This window comes from Corvus moneduloides, chromosome 4, assembly GCF_009650955.1.
Source record: "Corvus moneduloides isolate bCorMon1 chromosome 4, bCorMon1.pri, whole genome shotgun sequence".
NCBI lineage: Eukaryota > Metazoa > Chordata > Aves > Passeriformes > Corvidae > Corvus > Corvus moneduloides.
Genome location: NC_045479.1, coordinates 6,693,441 through 6,710,730, shown reverse-complemented (window position 1 = coordinate 6,710,730; position 17,290 = coordinate 6,693,441). Strand labels below are relative to the sequence as shown.

Here is a 17,290-nt window from a genome sequence, read left to right as displayed (position 1 = left end):
ACACTGAAGAAAAAGCACAGTTCCTCAGACAGCAGCAGCTCTTAGTGAGAGGATGCAGCCCATGCACTGGTAAGGACTGCAAAAGGAAAAGAGGAGTTCCTGGTTTACAGAGAAGCAAGGGAAAGCTCGTGCAGGTTGAGCACATGGGATTGTGCGAGTCCAGAGTGCTAAAAGGAACAAAGAGAGTGGGGAATGCCTAACAAAACCCTCTCTTCGTAAATAAACGTGCTGGTATACCAGGGAAGTCATGTCAAGAATCACGACTGAGGTGGGCAGGACCCCTGTCATCAAGACCCTGTCTTCCACAGAATATTTTATTATTGGCATAAACTCTGAAAACCTGGCAATTAAAACGCCTCTGAAAACCAAATCTTCCATCTGCAAGTGCTGCTGTACTGTCTGGTGAGAGCTGTCTGATGGGTGTCTGATCTCCTTTTCACTGGTTTCACTTACTGGGTTACTTTGTTCACAGCGTGTGGGATCCACCTAAATCTCATGGTGCCCTGGAATGGGATACAGTTCAGAAAAGCACCTAGAAGTCCTGCCACCAGCCAGATTCTAACCATTGACTCTTTCCAACCCAAAGCACAGAGGGCAAACATATGCAATGGCATAGAGGAGACAATAAACTGCAGATGGATTTCAGCAGACCTTGCAATAGGCTCTAGGATGTCTCCAAGTATCAGGAGCCTAATGTTGGCCAGAAAGAGACGTAAAATGAAGAAAAATCAAAAAGTCATTTATAAGGTACCCTAGCACCTTTCTAACCACAGCTAACCAGATATACCAGACTGCCTCAGGCAAAGTAAGATGACAATATTGGACAAAAAAAATTGAGCTAGTCTGTCCAGAAAAATGGCTACCAGTTAAGCACCTCTGGGATGAAATAATACCGTATTTGTCTCGTTAAAGTTTTATCTTGGTGCTTAGCTGATAAAGAAGGATTCTGCTTTTGGGGATGTTCATCTGTGAACTCATGGTCAGGTCAGTTCCCAGTTGCAAACGTGGTAAGATTTTGCTTCTTTATATCTCAACATCAGAGGGCTGGACTGGGCAAAATATGTGCCTGTAGAACTGGCCACACTTGTGAATGTTTGGAGTTTGGTGAGTTGTATTGTGGTTTGTGGTTTTTTTGTCTCAGAATTACATTCTCATATTACGTTTCCTTTAAATATAGTAATTCTACAAAAGCACATTATGTGTGCTGCTTTTTTTTTTTTTTTTTTTTGTAATTCTTTGCATTATTTTCTATATCCCATGACTAATGCTTGCAGAAAACCTCTTTTAAACCCAGCTTTTTGAATTATTTGGTGGAGGGGGGAAGCAGGAGGATAGTTCTTTGAACACCTCTTGGTGTTGAGTTGGCAAGTTAAAAACCCGCCTCAAGCAAAGACAACAAGCTGTGGTATATCAAGGGACATGCAGCCTTGTGTGGGAGCCCAGCCTACACCAGAGAACTTCCAAGCTGTAAATACCATGAGGCTTCAGATAGAATTTCTGAAAATATATTGGGGATGAAAGGAGATGAGGTATATAAAATTAATTCTGCCAAAAAGTCGAAATCTTCCACAGGGTGGGAAAAAAAAAGAGATATAGATCATGTGAATGGCAGTTTAGAATATAAGCACAGCACAGTGTCTTCCACAGAAACACACTGCCATGTCAGACATATGAGAGATAAATTAATTCATAATACAGCTTCATGGCAGATAAAGTTTCCCTGCCAATATGGATCTAGGATCTAGTCAAAGAGACATATCAATTAAAGAAATATGAAAATGCTAAACAAAAAGAACACACACACACATCCATCCCCCAACAAGAAAAAAAAATCCCACAACTTATGTTGTTAATTATGATGTGCCTCCACCTGTCCTTGTCCCTTTTCTCTGTAGGACAACCGCCAGGTCCTAAATTTCCATGGCCTCTATGGCAGTCAGAGGGTGATGTGATGAAACACAATGGGGACTGACATGAATGTCCTCAGAGAGTATATGAACAGGAAGTTTTACATAGTCTACACTTCACAGGCAGATGAAAAAGTAATCAAGCTTAAGAAGTCATCAGTTCAACCACTCAACACTGGGTTGTTGAGCAAATTAGAAGCTGGAGGACACATACTGGAGCAATGTGCCTTTCCTTCCCAGCACATTAGAAAGCTTAGATAAAGCTCCTGCAGAGAAAACCATAAAAACTTCCCCAAAGAGATTTCTGTTGGAGTGCACAAAGATGTTTGCTTCTATCTCCAATATTTCAAGACAAGGAGGAATGGGATGCAGTCACTGGACAGCTAACCATGAATGCTAGTACCACTTCCCTTGTGCAGATCAACCCCATATACCTTCAAAGTGGTTGTGTGCTCTTCTGACAAATCATTTTGCCACGTAAATGCACAAGAATAAATTTCACAGGAACCTAACTAGAGATTTGCTAACATCCTTATCTCTTGTCCTTATGGAGCCCTTCTCATTTTACGCAGCTTATAAAAACAGCAAATGAGGCCCAAATTAAAAGGGACAAAGATTGAATTTTACTTTTAGCATATTTGAAAAACAGTGAGTTTCACAGTTCTGCTAGTTTGGAATCTATAAAAACTCTCTCCCCGTTTTATCTCCCAAGTTACATTTATTTGCATTCATCTATATCGAATTTCACCCACAACATTCCAAAAGGTGATGACCATGGCTCCACGCCACAGTACCAAGCGTGTATCTGCTCCCTCTCTGTCTCAAACCTGCAGCATCAACACCTGCACCAGGTCTGTGCAAAGAGCCAGCAACAGAGGCATCCTGGCACCACAGCTGCACATCCCAGCACCACGGCCGCGCATCCTCTGCGTACCAGGCGCACAGAGCAGACCCGTTACGGCCCATAAGGAAGGTTGCTCATAGCCAGTGCATCTGAGAGCATTCAGCACACAGAGCCAGAGCAGGCCCAACAGGCAGGATCCAGGCAGGAGGAGGCTGCCATGCCACGCCACGCTGGGAGCCACGCTGCATGTGAGCAATGGAACCAGAGAAAGATTTATCATAGCACAACACGGGTTTACCCCAGGGTCACCCACAGGTACCCTCTGGCATCAGTTTGCTTTAGCTGTGTAAACAGCCCTAGTGATTTCAGCCCCGGCTCTCCTACAGTAATGGAGGCCCTTGCTTTCTCCCAGAACAGCTAATCCTAATGTGCATGCTGTGACTGCCTGGAGAATCCCCTCTGCAGCACATTTTGGTGGCATCATGTTGTGAATCTCAAACCCCAAGCCTGCTTATAGAAGGGCTGTCTGTCCCAAAGTGGGAGGGAGAGAGGAGAAGAAGCAGGGGGACACCAGAATCCCTGCAGCACTCTCCTCTAGATCAGCAGGTCCAATGCTGTACAATCCTTCCACAGGCAGGGAGCAGTACAGGGGAAATCCTCAGGTCTTTGGGAGAGCAGCTGCCTGGCAGCAGGGGGAAGCTGCCAAGTGGTGGGTGGTCGGCGTATGTGCTGGGAGAGGGGAAACTCAGAACGCATATTTGTGTTAGCAGAAATGTTGTAATTCTTCACAGTGTAAGCAAGAGGCTCAGCCCTGCCAGTTCTGAGGCTGGGGAAAAAAACCCTTTAATCAGTGCTAGTCACTTTTTTCCCCCACTATAATGCCTCACCTCAGCCCTTTGACTACATTTTTGACCAGAATTACCCCAGTGGATGCAAAGCAGAACATCAAGGGGGTAAAATCCCACTGTGTGGAGTGTGGCACAAATGAACCCATGGTTGTGAGGAAAAGGGTCACTTCTCTGTCCCCAACTACTCCATCTCCCTTTAAGGCTGCTGGGGCAGCATCACCTCTCCTGTTACTCATTGTCTGCCATTGCTCCTCTCCATGGGTCATCAGAAAGGGCATGTGGCCTGTGTGACTGTAAAAGTGGCATTAAACACCAAAGCATAATTCAGTTTAATCAATTAACCTAGCATGGTGATCCCCATCCTGTCACAGACGGATGGGGAACTCCATGCCCCTTTAATCCCAGAAGGACTGGGCAGAAGCTGACTCAAATCTGGCCAGGGTCTGCTACTGCAAGCTGTGAGGTGAGCTTCCCTTGAAGGAAATCTTTCTAAAATAAATCTCTCTTAGGGATCTCTTGCATTCCCTAGAGCTCGAGACGAAGCAACTGGACCAGTCACCCTTTCAGTAAGAGAGGAGTTTATCCAAACCAGCAATTGACTCCTGCTCTACATGAAGCATTTGGAGAAACTGGTAAGCCCTTCACCAGCAACTGCACTGCAGCCAGTGCAACCTCTATAAAACTGTAAGCACCAAAAGGAGCACACAGGGACTGACTGCCCATAACAAAGCAAAGGTGGCACCAAATGGAATTGGCAGGTGGCAGATTTAGAATGAGGAAATGAGAGTGACTCCTCACACAACACCTGAGAAAGCCATAGAACTCCTTGCTGCAGCATTTTGTGGATGATAAATGCTTAGCCAAGTCAACTGGAAAAAAATAACAGAAGAGAAATAAATAGATTTCACTTCTGGCACTGGAAATTCCTGGGCAACAAAATGAGTATTGCATCTGGTTTTAGGACACCCAGCTCAAGAAAGACGTGTAGCTGTCAGAGTGGGTCCAGAGAAGGACCATGAAAACTAAGAGAGGACTGAAACACCTGTCCTGTGAAGACACACTGAGAGAGTTTGGGCTGTCCAGCCTGGAAAAAAGAAAGCTCCAGGGAGACCTTGTTGCAGCCTTTCAATATATAAAGGGGGCTTGTAGAGACATGACAAGGGCTAACAGTTTTAAATTGAAAGAGGAGAGGTTTAGAGTGGATACAAGGAAGAAATTTTTGACTCTGAAGATGCTGAGACGCTCGAACCGGTTGCCCAGAGAGGCTGTGGATACACCATCATTGCAAATGTCCAAGGCCCAGCTGGACAGGGCTCTGAGCAACCTGGTCAAGTGGAAAGTGGCCAAGAGGGTGGACTAGATGACCTTTAAAGGTCCCTTCCAAAACAAACCGTTCTATGGTTCTATAATAAGTTGTGAAAAGCTGAAGAACATTCACAGAGAGTATCACTCCTAATTTTTCTTCTATTGTATTCCTTCATGAGCTCCTGACCACTGAGACCCAATGTGATGCTGTGTTTGCAATCTTTCCCTGAGGCTATGATGGCAATGCTGCTTGAAGTAGTTGGAACCAGCAGATGTGTGACCGTGGGATGTTGAGGTCTGGTCTAAGCTGGCATCTACTGCAGCTGTGCACAATCCTTACAGCTATGAGGCTCCTGTAGTTCCATGAAGCAAAGAGAGGGAGCAGCTGCTCTGCATCACACACAAGACTCTACCCAAAACCCATCAGCCTTGAACAAGCTTCAGGGAGAAAAATCAAAGCCTTTGTGCTCAGAAAGAGATCTCCCCATGGGATATCAGAGGAGACTCTTCTTACTGCACAGACTAACAAGCAGTTGGTTTCCTCCTGATAGTTCATGACGTTCAGTTTTATCCTGCTCCTGACTGAGTAGTTAAGTTACAGACTTCACTGAGAGCCAAAGCAGTCCCTCCTGTTTCTTTTCTGAGTGCCATCACAGCCAGGATAAACAGGAAGCAGGAATCATCACAGAAGTAGCACATAGCAGGTTTTCATCCCAGCATTTTCTGTTAGATTAACTGGCAGGACTAAACTAAATGCACAGTGTAAGTAGACAGGGACAGACACCAAAGAACAGCAGTCACTCCTCTATAGCTGATTATCTAATTCAAAGGGCAGATGGGAAGAACAGCAAGGTAGTTCAATATGAGGCACCTATGGAGAAGGAAAAAACATTCCTAGTCTAAATGTGGAGCAATTAAGAAATGTTGCAAGGAAACACAGTGAAAACTAGACAAGAAAGAAGATAATTACAGCACTTCTTTGCCCCCTGAGGATCTTCTCTATCCACTCCCACTTCTCAACCCCCCATTCTTGCCTTGATAAAGAGCAAGACAGACTTTTGTCCTCCACTTACCATACACCCATCCTACACAGATGACTTCAAAAACAGCCAGGAAGAGCAGGCATGTGCCACTGGCAGCATAGTAGTCAAAGAGCTGGAAGATGTACATGCCACCCTGTTGAAGAGGTAGAGAAAACAGAGCCATGGCAAGACCATTCCACATCAGGGAAAAATGGGTGGGCCAAGCAGAAGAATAGCAGCAGAAACACTGAACCTAGAGCAGGCAGGAGAAGAGCCTTCTCTTGGGGCTGCCCTCACTCTGTTCCAAAAACACCATCAGGCCTGGTGGCAGGAGAGTTTTCATGCCTATTCTATGATACTTCTGGGCTAGGCAGGCTTCTTTGTGCATAAGAGGAGGAGCTGGTTTGTTTGGCTGTTTTTAAACAGTTAGGAAGTTTCCAGAATAATTTTTGACATACCATGTAGCAGTGCAGAACTTGGCACCCAGAAAATTGTGATCTTGAGCACCAGGATATTCAGATACCTCATTTTCCTTCATCCAACTTTACATACTACTCGTGGCCCAAGCTCTGCAATGGCAGAGGCTCATGGCTTTCCTGCTGCTTCTGACTTCAAGCTGAGCCCTGCAGAGTTGTCATCAGCTACCTGTACAGGCCCATGGATGATTTTCATGTGATTTCTCCAAGAGAAAGCCCCTCCAGGTCAAGCAGATGCTTTCAAATAATGCTGAAAGGCTTTAGACACACAGTGTCACTCAAATCGATTACCACAGGAGTTGCCTTCAGCCAGGATCCTGCTGGAGGATCATTTGTCTGTGTCTAAGGGGTTTAACAGGAATTAGCTGTCACTACAGAGCCCACGGAGGCAGCACAGGAGCTCTAAGACCCTCACCCAGGCTTGTGGTACACACAGAGCAGAGCACAGCACCATGCAGGAAGAGGTGCAGCGTTTAGCTGCAGAGCAGTGCAAACACTGTGTGCCTGGCACCGCACCAGCACAGCTCTGCTCCTTCTGGTCCCCAGGATCACAGGCTTCCCACAGGCTCCAGCAGGGTTATGGCACAGCCATTACCCGCAGGCTCCTCTCCTGCTGCTCTGCTTTGTGTGGAAAGCAGCCAGCAAATGATCACTGCCCTTAGAAGAGCTTGTTTTCAAACAGCTCAGCTTGTTTTAGCTCCCAGGTCTGGTATTTGCATGAAGCCGTGTGTCAGGCAGCCTCTCTGGGCTGTGGGACCAGGGTCTCTGGAAGGCTCAGTGATGCAGTGAGTGCACCAGTGTCACACGGGGTCAAAGCAGCACTGGCTGTGAGAGACACCAGCTAATGCATTAGAAATGAGAGACAATTAACAGCATCAAAGACAAGCTTGCAGTCTCTGCCCAGACCTCCAGAGCTGTGTAGCACGGGGTTTGGTGATCAGCTGTACAACCCAGCTACTCCTTGCTTACCTCAGTGACCAGCAACAAGCCCAGCAGGTAGCATATGACTGCAATGGCCAGGATCAGCAGCTCCCGACGCCCCTTCTTCCGAAACACACCGGGGAACATGTCGATAATAGCTGTCACCATGCTTTCCACACAGACGAACTGCAGAACAAAACAGGTCAGAGAAATCAGTGTCTCTCCTTCCCCAAGCACGCACTTCTCCTCACTGTCCTTTTTGTCCTCCCACCACCCAAATCCTTATTTTTTTAATTTTTCTTTTCATCTGTCTTGTTTCCACCAAGGGCCAGCAGAAACAGAGGAAAAAGACCTGGTTATCTGAGTACAAGGGCTGAGGTATTGCACAGCAGAGCCTGAGCAAAACACCTGCCTGATGGACATGCAGGACACCCTCTACTCCCCTCGTGCCCGCAGCAGGGCTGCACGCTGCACTCTACGGGGTTTGCTCTTGGCATAACAGGGGTATGGGTTTGTAGGAGGTGGGCACACCAGTGAAAAGAGGACACATGGATTGCTCTGGTGGGATGCAGCAGGGAGAAAACATCCCCATGCCCCATCCCAGACTGCACTGCTCGGTGCTGGGCCTCACTCTGTAGTGTGCACAGTTTTGGAGCTGGCACAGAGAGGGGGGGATGTAGCTGGGACACCCTCACACACACAGGGAGGAGAAGCCAGCAGAGATGCCAGCAAATAAAACCACTGTCCTGCCATTGGCCCTGGCTCCAAGCTCCCACAGTGTGAAAGTGCTGCACACAATGTAGAGAACCTATTCAAAGTACCAGCAAAGCACATACCCACCTTACCCTTTCCAATGGCCATGGGGAGTGCTCAGGGTGGGGACAGGCACCTGCATGTTAGGTGAGGAGGAGAGTTTGCTGTACCTGGCTGTCCAGTCCCAAGAAGATCAGCATGAGGAAGAAGAGGCAGGACCAGAGCTGAGACACAGGCATCATTGTTACTGCTGTTGGATATGCTATGAAAGCCAGGCCAGGACCTGCCAACAGACCACAGGATGACCACTGCCCTGCAGTACAGAGTAAGCTCACATACTTCTTTCAAAGCTCCTATTGCCACAACTGCTGGCCCACCCACGGCTGAAAACTGTGTTGAGGAGTACTGGTCATGCAGACCTCTCTGCAGACACCCATAGTCATAGAGGATGTAGAGAACATCTTGGGTTTCACCTCAGAAGAGTGCCCTCCCCTTCAGGCTGTTTGTTTTCCCTTGGCTCTGAAGTCTCCCAGAAAAACTTACCTGATTCGGCCACTTCTGAGATAGGTACACCCTGCTCTCGAGCCATGAAGCCCAGCACAGAGAAAATGGCAAAGCCAGCAACAAAGCTGGTGGCACTGTTCAGGAAGCAGAGCGTGATGCAGTCCCTGCAGGAAGGAGGCCAGAGAGAAATGGGTGTTTCCTGCTGCAGAATGGATCCACTTAGGATCATGTCTGTACTCAGCTTCCCTGGTTGGACAGCACTAACCAAGAAATAGCAATGCTGTTCTTGAACCCACTCAGAAGTAAAAAGCTCAGAGCAGAGCCAAGAGTTATAGGACTATACATGGCATAGCGGGTGAACACAACCACACAACACATAGCAATAAAAAAACTGACAAGAGTCCAGAGAATAGTAAAAACAACAGAGAAAATGAGGAAAACAGAAAATTAGAAGAGAAAAGAGATTGCAAAAGTAAACATAGTCAAGAAAGAGGAGTATCTGAAAGCATGAACACATCCAGGTTCAGCAGGTCTAGTAAAACAAGGGTAGTAGGATAATAAAAATCCTCACCTGACAAGGGCTGTGTCTACACTGTCCTTATTAATTATGCTCAGGTGGAGGCTGGCATGTGCTATGCTACTTGTCCTGAAACTTATGTGCACTTGCTCCTTGTGAAAATTGGGCACCACTCTCAGCTGGCTGGGCTGGAAGCCCCACACCCCTGGATCCTGCCTGGGCAGCTGCTAGAACTGACCCACAGCATCAGCTGCTGTGGGGCACTGTGGGCACCCGGAGCTAAGCTGCCAGAACAAGGCACCTAAGGAATTAGAGGAAGGTGTCAGCACACTGCTTTATTGGTGACAGAAACATTTTGGAAGAGCCAGGGGAAAGTATTAACTGCCCAACCAACAGCCATGGCAGCACCTTTTGGAGAACAGGACAGATGATCGATGTCTCCCAAGCACAATTCCATTTCACCATCTGTGCTGGAGAAATATGTGAAAGAATAACAAAGTCCCTGCTTCTCGGGGCTCTGTAGAAGGTGTCAAAAATGGTCCTGATAGCTCCACTGAGCTCCACGTCAGGCCATGGATAAAATAGATCTGTAATCCAAGGGCAAGGAGAAGGCCAGACAGACTTGATTAATCTCCTTGATAGGATCAAAAGGCCACTGGCAGTACATTACTCCGATGGTAGTAAAGCACCGCAGACAGGGGGCCCGGCCATCATCTTTGTACCACCTCCCCTGTGTCGCAGATGTGATGGCAGAGCTGGCCATGTCACCCCTGCCCATTCACTCTGTCAAAATAGACTGTGCTGTCTACACAGTGGCTGGAGACACTCTCCATTTTCATTCCTCCCTCTCCTCCAGTCTCTCGTTTCCACGCTGACTCTTGCAGGAAGCACTATTTAAGCCATTTTCTGTACTCCTCTTTTCCCTCAGCCATTCTCCATCCCTGTGCTGAGTCCTCTGCAGCTTCTGCACTCTGAGCAGCTCATTAGTCACAGCAGCATGACCCAAGGTCTCCTCCTCTGATGCAGCTCTGTGCCCTCTGAGAAAATTTCCAGAAGGAAATGAGGAGTGCAGGCTCTTCCTACCTGTAACAGTTGTTGGTGTATTTGTTGTAGCTGCCCAGAGCTGTCAGGCACCCCTGGCAGATGGCGTAAGAGAAGAGGATCTGAGTACCTGCATCCAGCCAGACCTGGAACAGAGAAGATCAGTGGTCTTCAGATCTGGCTACAAAATAAACAAATGGCTGTGCCCTGTCAACAATAACTCCTCCAGTCATGGAGAACAAACGCTGTGAGACAGAAAGGGGATCTGCAGCAAATGGAGAAACTCAGATACCTATCTGGAAAAACTGAGCTATAGGACCGGAAGTCCTTCAGGAGAAGTCTCTTGAGGAGACGGTATTTTCACATCCCACTCAAGGTGACACCATTTCTCCATCCCACACTTTTGCATTCAGGGTAGAGATGGCATCCCTGATAGCATGGCTCTGTCTGAAGCTGTCACTGCAGATGTCTGTGGTCCCTACATGACCCAGATGATTAATCTCCTTGCAGAGCCACTGGTGAGTCACCCCAAATGAGAGTGTGAGCAACAATCCGTGTACTCCCTTCCCTGCTCCCAGATCTAGTTTCCCACATCTCTGAGGCCACAGTGCAGGGTGAAGAGCAGAAAATTGCCCAGCTGAGAGACTGCAGGCCAGTCACCCACCCAGGCTCCCCTTTGCTCTGGCATTTCATGGGAAAAGCTGAGTGGGAGAGCTGGGCTCCATGGGAGAGATGAACTGTGGGCTGAGCTGCAGCTCTGCTCTCACACAGTCCCAGGGAAAGCCCTGAGCTGGGAGTTTCAGGCAGGCAGGGAAACAGCCCACCTTTCTGATGGTCTCCAGGTTCCCCACTCATTCTCTTTTTCCTCTAAGCAGCCCCCAGCTGCAAACATCCCAGCAGCTGGAATTTGGTAGCCTTCAAAGAATCCCAGCCCAGGCACTGCTGCCTAAGTTCACACTGATTTCTCACAGATAGGTGGGTAGGCAGGAGCCCTTCAGGCACGGACACACATCCCACTTGAACCAAAGCCCTGCCTAAACTCAGTAGCAGGACCTCACTGAGGGTTTCCATGAGCTCCAACAACTGGTGGCAGGGATTGACCCTTTGGGCAGCCCCTGCCCCAGGCAGGTGGGACCAGCCCCCAGAACAGGTGAAGGGAACCCAGCTGGTCACAGCCCATGTCACATGCACGCCTTTGGTCTCTGCAAGCACAGGGACCCCACATGTCCTGGGAGGTCCTTGATGGAGCCAAAGTGCTAACCAGGTCAGAAAAAAATTAAAAGCGATAGATTATATACCCCCTTCCTTAATTATCTGCATTTAAAAGCCAGGAAAAGTATCTGTTACGTGCTAAATATTTGATACACTCTTCTGGTTTTGCTGAGCCCATGAGTGGAAATGGCCTAATATACCCACATGCTGCAGACCATGAGCAAAAAGGATATGCTGTTCAGGGGGACTAGACCCCTCTCAGAAGTTTTAAGGATCCTGGTTCATTGGTCTCCTTTCAGAGATGACAGCTAGATGCTCAGCTAGCAGCACATCCAAAGGCCAGAGCATTGAGAACATTCTCGTGGCCAGCATTTGCCTGACACCATCCCTCACCTGTGGGTCTGCCAGCCTGGAGATGTCTGGCTTCAGGTAGAAGATGATGCCCTCAGCAGCCCCTGGCAGCATCACCCCTCGAACCAGCAGGATAAGGAGCATCACATACGGGAAGGTGGCAGTGAAGTAAACGACCTGCAGGGGCAGGGAAACAAGGAGAGAGAGGGTCAGCAGGAACGGGGGCAGGCATCACCTCACCTCACCCCACCCCAGCAAACGTCCCTGACTGCTTTTGGCTGTAGCTGCTGCTGCTAACATAGAAGAGGGGTGGGAAAGAAATTAACCAAGCTTACATCTCACTGGTGGTTTAGTCAATTGACATTTTGTTCTTCATTCAAGACTCTGCCACTGGTTGCTCTGCTTTGTTTTCTCTTTCCAGTCAGTGTGATTTCCCTGCTCTCCAGCTGTTCCCTTCATCTTTCTAAAGCTGCAGAAGAAACCCAGATCTCTTCCTGTCACTGAGTTTTAACGAGGAGTTATTAAAATGGTCCTATGCCCAGCAAGAGTTTTCCAAATTAAACACCAACTTTTGCTGTCCAACTTGAGACACCTATGAGGGGTCTCATTTCCAGGAGTGCTCATGCATCACTCTCATCCCTTCAATGCCTCTGAGCTTACAGGTAAAAAATGGGGGCAACTCAAAGCCTTTAAAGAAAATGTAGACTTTTATTTTCGTAATACCTATTTTTACTTCTTTTTGTGCGTGATGTAAATAGATATTACAGTAGAATTAATCATCTCTAAACCATTGCTCAATATAACCTACTCTTTTTTTCTATTTGCAAAATATTTGTCAGCAAGTTGCAACTTCCTAATATTTATTCATTACTAAAATTCATCCAAGTAACATGGAGGCTTGTTTACTCCATGGATTCATAGTGATGGGCCTAAAATGACTTTTTTTGTGCTTAGTAATAATTGGTCAAATAAGTCACAGTAAATGGTACTTTTGCTGTTCCCTGATTGAATGAGAATGGCAGTACTTTGGGCACAAGTATTAAAATCTACCTTCAGAAATCACTTTTAAGGAACATTTATGCACAACAGCTGAATGCATAAGGAAGAGAAACATAGGGCAAAATGAATAAAAGATAAAGGCTTTTAAAAGAAAATGAGTCTTTATGGAGTTATTTGAAATTATTGTCCTGAGGTCACTATGGTTGCTTTAAGTTTGGATTCCTTAAATCACAGAAACAGAAACATAAGGATCTGGCAGGGTTATCTCATTAGAGCAGCCTCTCAGGCAAGCACAACCTCCTGTTTAATCTGGAGCTGTTGAACAAAGCTATGCACCTACTCAGAATTCTTGGGTCTTTCCCACTGCTTACCTTAGTACATTGTCAGCAAAGAAAAAGAGGGGAGCAGTTGAATTTTTTGACAGTGCCCCTGTAATACTCAAAATTACTGCCTGCAGAGAAGACAACTGGCCTGTTTGACCTGTAGTATATCTGGGGACAGAAACCCCTCCCTTAGTGTTGCACCACATCCATAACACCTGGCTGGTAAATAGCCAATAGCCCTGTATCCTAAAAATTTTGATGGAAAAGTCTTCTGTAGTCTCAGGAAGACCATTCCATTTACTACATGTAGTCACTGCTTCCTCTCACTTTCTGGTCTGGTTTTGCCAAACCAAATCAGCTAAACCAGCCTGACTGAGCTACTTAAGCTTTCACCTTGTGCAGATAAGTTTTGCACACTGGGGCAGCACGAGGCAAAGGAGAAACTCAGTGGACAAGTCTGAGAGCTAAAGAGAACCTCGGGAGACTTAATTATTTTTCCATGCAGATCACAGCCTGTCGGACCCAATCCCTTGTGAAGATGGCACTGTGGTATTCAAATTAGGGGGCATCAGAGATTCAAGGTTTAAAATGCAGACCATCCATCACCTCTCCCCATAAATGTGGAGTCTGGCTCTCCTTCCTTGAGAAATGGTGGACAACAAGTCAGGACTAGCAAGAACCAGTAATCAGCAAAAACTGGGAAAAATCTAGTCAGGGGAGCAAGTTATCTCATTCTGTTGAAATGGGTGTCCAGTGCAGTTTTAAGGTTGCAGATGGGATTTGACACTGAAACACAGGTGACAAGTACGAAACGGAACACTTGTCAAGAGTAGTGATTTGAAGGAAGAAATCTGTTGCAGAAATTAGTTCCCTTCCTTTGCTATTGGGACATCTCCTGGACACCCACAAGACTAATCATCAATCATCATTAATGATCCACCATCTCATTGCAACTCCAGGAAAGAAAGAGGTCCTGAGCAAGTCAAGGCCATGGCAGTGTCCCTAATACCCAGCCCAAGGCATCAAACACTCACTCACTCCAAAAGGAGAATCAGTCCATCTGCTCTACAGGATGAACCTCAGGCTCATCCCAGTTGGCTCCAGCCCCACTAGCAAAATGCAGAAAGTGACCAACTGACCCAAAACCCGCAGATCCAGAAGGAGCACAAAAGAGAGAACAAGGACACTTTTCCCACCCCAAGTGCTTTGCAGGACAAAGAAGCAGGAGAGATTCATTATCTTTTCACTGAGCTGGCTATAGGCAGCAGCTTGTCTGTTTTGCTCAAGTGTTTAATTATTGCCAGGGATGGGAAGTCTGCCACTGCAGAGGATCTTGTTAAAAACACCCTCAAGCCACAGCAGGACAACACAGTGGTGAGTGCATGATTCCCAAGGGCACTTGGGGAGTATCCATCAACCACTGTGGGTATCTGCAAGGGAAAATGTGACTCAAAACTCCCCTCAGTTCGCAATTCTTTCCCAATTCTCCCCTCCCTGATGGACCTACTCATTTATTCTTCCTCTTAGGGTTCAGACACAACTAGTGTATATCAGCATGGCCCCAACAGGTTTTAGGTTTCACTTTGGTGCTGTGTCTCCTGCCTCTACTTCATGTAGAAGGGAAAGAGATTGGGGAAGAAATATAAGATGGGTACAAGGAGGCTTATGACCTGGGAGGATAATCTCCATTCCTACTTTGCCTGTTGACTTGACCCCTTTCCAGATGCAGAAGTAGCAGATGGTCCACGCCAGCAGAAGACACAGAGCCAGCTCCCAGCGCACAGTGCCCAGTTTGTGAATACCATCCGTGAGCCCCAGGACTCGCTTCCTGCCGGTGTCCAGGGACAGGGAGAGAAGCATTAACACTCCACACCACTCACCCATACAGACCCTTCCCATTTACCCCATCCAAAGACTTAACAGCCTATCTACGATACATCTGCCCGCGGCTCCCAGCCATGCAAATCATGCCAGCTCTGCTTAAGGCTCCCCTCTCTAGTCATCTCTGCTCCACCATGTCCTGTAGCTGACCCAAACCCTCCCACTCTCCAAACCCATGGTGCCTTGCCTGTCAGACCCACACCACACAAAATCAACACCTGCTCCCCATCACTCCCTGAGCCTGGCAGCTCCCCAGCAGAGACAACTCAATCCAAAGCAGGCCACCAAAGCCACTATCAGCCCATGGCCACCATTCTTTCTCCCCATATGCTACAGACACCCTATATATAAGCATAAATTATCTTTATGATTCCCATGCCCTTCCCTCAGCCTCCTTGCTTGACGATTCACCATCATAGGTAGGCCACACGAGAGCTCAGCACTGCAGCTCATGCAGTTCCCACAAGCCCAACCCCACATTTACAACTCCTCTGCACATCCTGCTCCAAACTAGTCCGCTCAGTGTCCCCTTGCGCTCTCCACAGAAAACCTGAACAACTGTTTCAGAGGGGTCTCAGCTCTCACTAAATAGTATGTGCAAGGAACAGGGCAGGAGAGGGGACCCAGCACTGTGCAGACTTTCTGCAACCATGGGAATTTATCATCTCTATGTGCCCTGTGGTGGCTGCAACAAACAAAGGACAGTCAACCTTTTCAAAGGTACTCTAGGAGCCAGAAATGGGGAAAACACCCAAACCCAACTGCTGAAGCTGAGTCCCTGACAGCCCTCTTCTTTGTAAGACTTTCCTCAGTAGCATATGGGGTGGTCGGGTGGCTTCACCGATGACCACCTTATCTGGGACACTGTCTGGCCTGCTGCAAGACCCCTCATTCAGACTGTGTTTTAGTGCCTCCAGCCCCAAGTTCCTCAAAATTCTCCTCCTTCCTCAAATTCCTCTCTGGCATCTCATGCATCCATCTCAGATCCCTGCCCTCCAGGGACGATCCTGAACAGCCTGATAGACCACTTCCCTTAGACAGCAAGCAGGACTAGGTCAAAAGAAGGGAAAAGGCAGTTTTTCCACTTTGTGTTTCACTGTGGAGGACTGTTCAGTCTGCCCTGGCCTCTCACATTTGCCTACCATGTGTACCTCTGCTTGCAGCAAGTCCTCGCCTGCTTTTGGTGCCTCTCCCAGTGGCCACACTCACCCAGGCAGCTCAGTGCCAGAAAGCAAACACACCCTCAAGGTGCACATGAGCACCCCTGGGCAGGCATGCAGTGAGCTGCTTTTGAGGTGTACCCAGCCCTCACACCCTGAGCTCTGTGCCCATCCCCTTGGCAGCTCATTGTGCTCCCCATGTTCAGATCTGACAAGTGGCACCTCGCTTCCTCCTACAGACGCACAGCCCCCTGCCCAGGCACTGCTGCCGCTGGAGCCTTTGGATGAGAGCGAGCCTGAACAGAGGGAAAACAATCACATACTCCCAAAACTCAATCATTGAGGAGGTGGCGTTCGCTGGCAAGGTCCTGTTGTCCAGGCTGGATCTATTCAGAATGTCCACACAGAGATCTACCAAAAGAAAAGGAAGCTGATGAGGTGAGAAATTCTCTAGGGCTCCTCCACGAAGGATGCTCCTTGCCCTCTAGATCCTAACCCTCACTCTGGCAGAACACAGACCCTTCACCCTGTGCTATAGAGCATCTCATTAAATTCTTGCATCTCATTAAACATCACATTAAACTCTGCCTCTCCCCAGCTATGAATCCCAATCCAGCAGTAGCCAAAGGCTTCAGGAAGGGAAGAGGGGAAGGAGAGAACAATTCCCTGCCAAACTGAAAACAGATGGCTGCAAAATACACATTATCAAGGGATAGTGACTATGAGTAGCCAGGATAGAAAATCCCATTCTCTTTCCACATCATGCACCATTCCCTGTCCACACATGCATGCATATGTTCACACACACCACAAAGGCCTTCCTGTTCTCCTTTGCCATCCCCAACCCTGTTACAGAGCGTGAAATAACTAAAAACAGAGGAGATGGCACACATCCAATGCACCTCATCTTGCATTTTGCCAGCCAAAGACAATCCACTGGAAAACCAAGGAAATCCAGCTGTTGTTGGGAAGCTTCTCTCTATTAAGAGAACATACGTGGCTTTCCTTACAAACAAACCCATGCTGGGGAAGCTGAAGGAATTGGATCAGCTCTTCTAAAGGCTGGTTACTTCTGCTGGGATGGAAGGGCAGAGAGACCTGTTAGTGAAAGGCCCACAGGATAGAGAAATTTAACTAATTGCAGAAATTAACTGATGCAAGAGGAGAAGGGAGGGAACCAAACTGCTGCCAAGCAAAACAACCTGTTCAACATGTTAAAAAAGTCC

At 47.6% G+C, this 17,290-nt stretch overlaps 1 protein-coding gene across 8 annotated transcripts in view; it reads right to left on the bottom strand.

Annotated features, from left to right (window-relative positions):
* SLC6A12 (solute carrier family 6 member 12) overlaps positions 1-17,290 on the bottom strand; it is a 53,738-nt gene that overhangs the window by 15,480 nt on the left and 20,968 nt on the right. For all 8 annotated transcript variants that reach the window (XR_004239947.1, XR_004239948.1, XM_032107719.1 and 5 more), the window contains 8 exons: positions 16,388-16,475; positions 14,719-14,851; positions 11,744-11,878; positions 10,181-10,284; positions 8,620-8,744; positions 8,247-8,359; positions 7,372-7,509; positions 5,978-6,080 (listed from right to left, as the gene is read on the bottom strand). Coding sequence is in view for 6 of the 8 variants with exons in the window: in XM_032107719.1 (XP_031963610.1) it covers positions 5,978-6,080; positions 7,372-7,509; positions 8,247-8,359; positions 8,620-8,744; positions 10,181-10,284; positions 11,744-11,878; positions 14,719-14,851; positions 16,388-16,475 (939 nt within the window). In the remaining 2 variants the exon portion in view is untranslated. The remainder of the gene's footprint in view (positions 1-5,977; positions 6,081-7,371; positions 7,510-8,246; positions 8,360-8,619; positions 8,745-10,180; positions 10,285-11,743; positions 11,879-14,718; positions 14,852-16,387; positions 16,476-17,290) is intronic.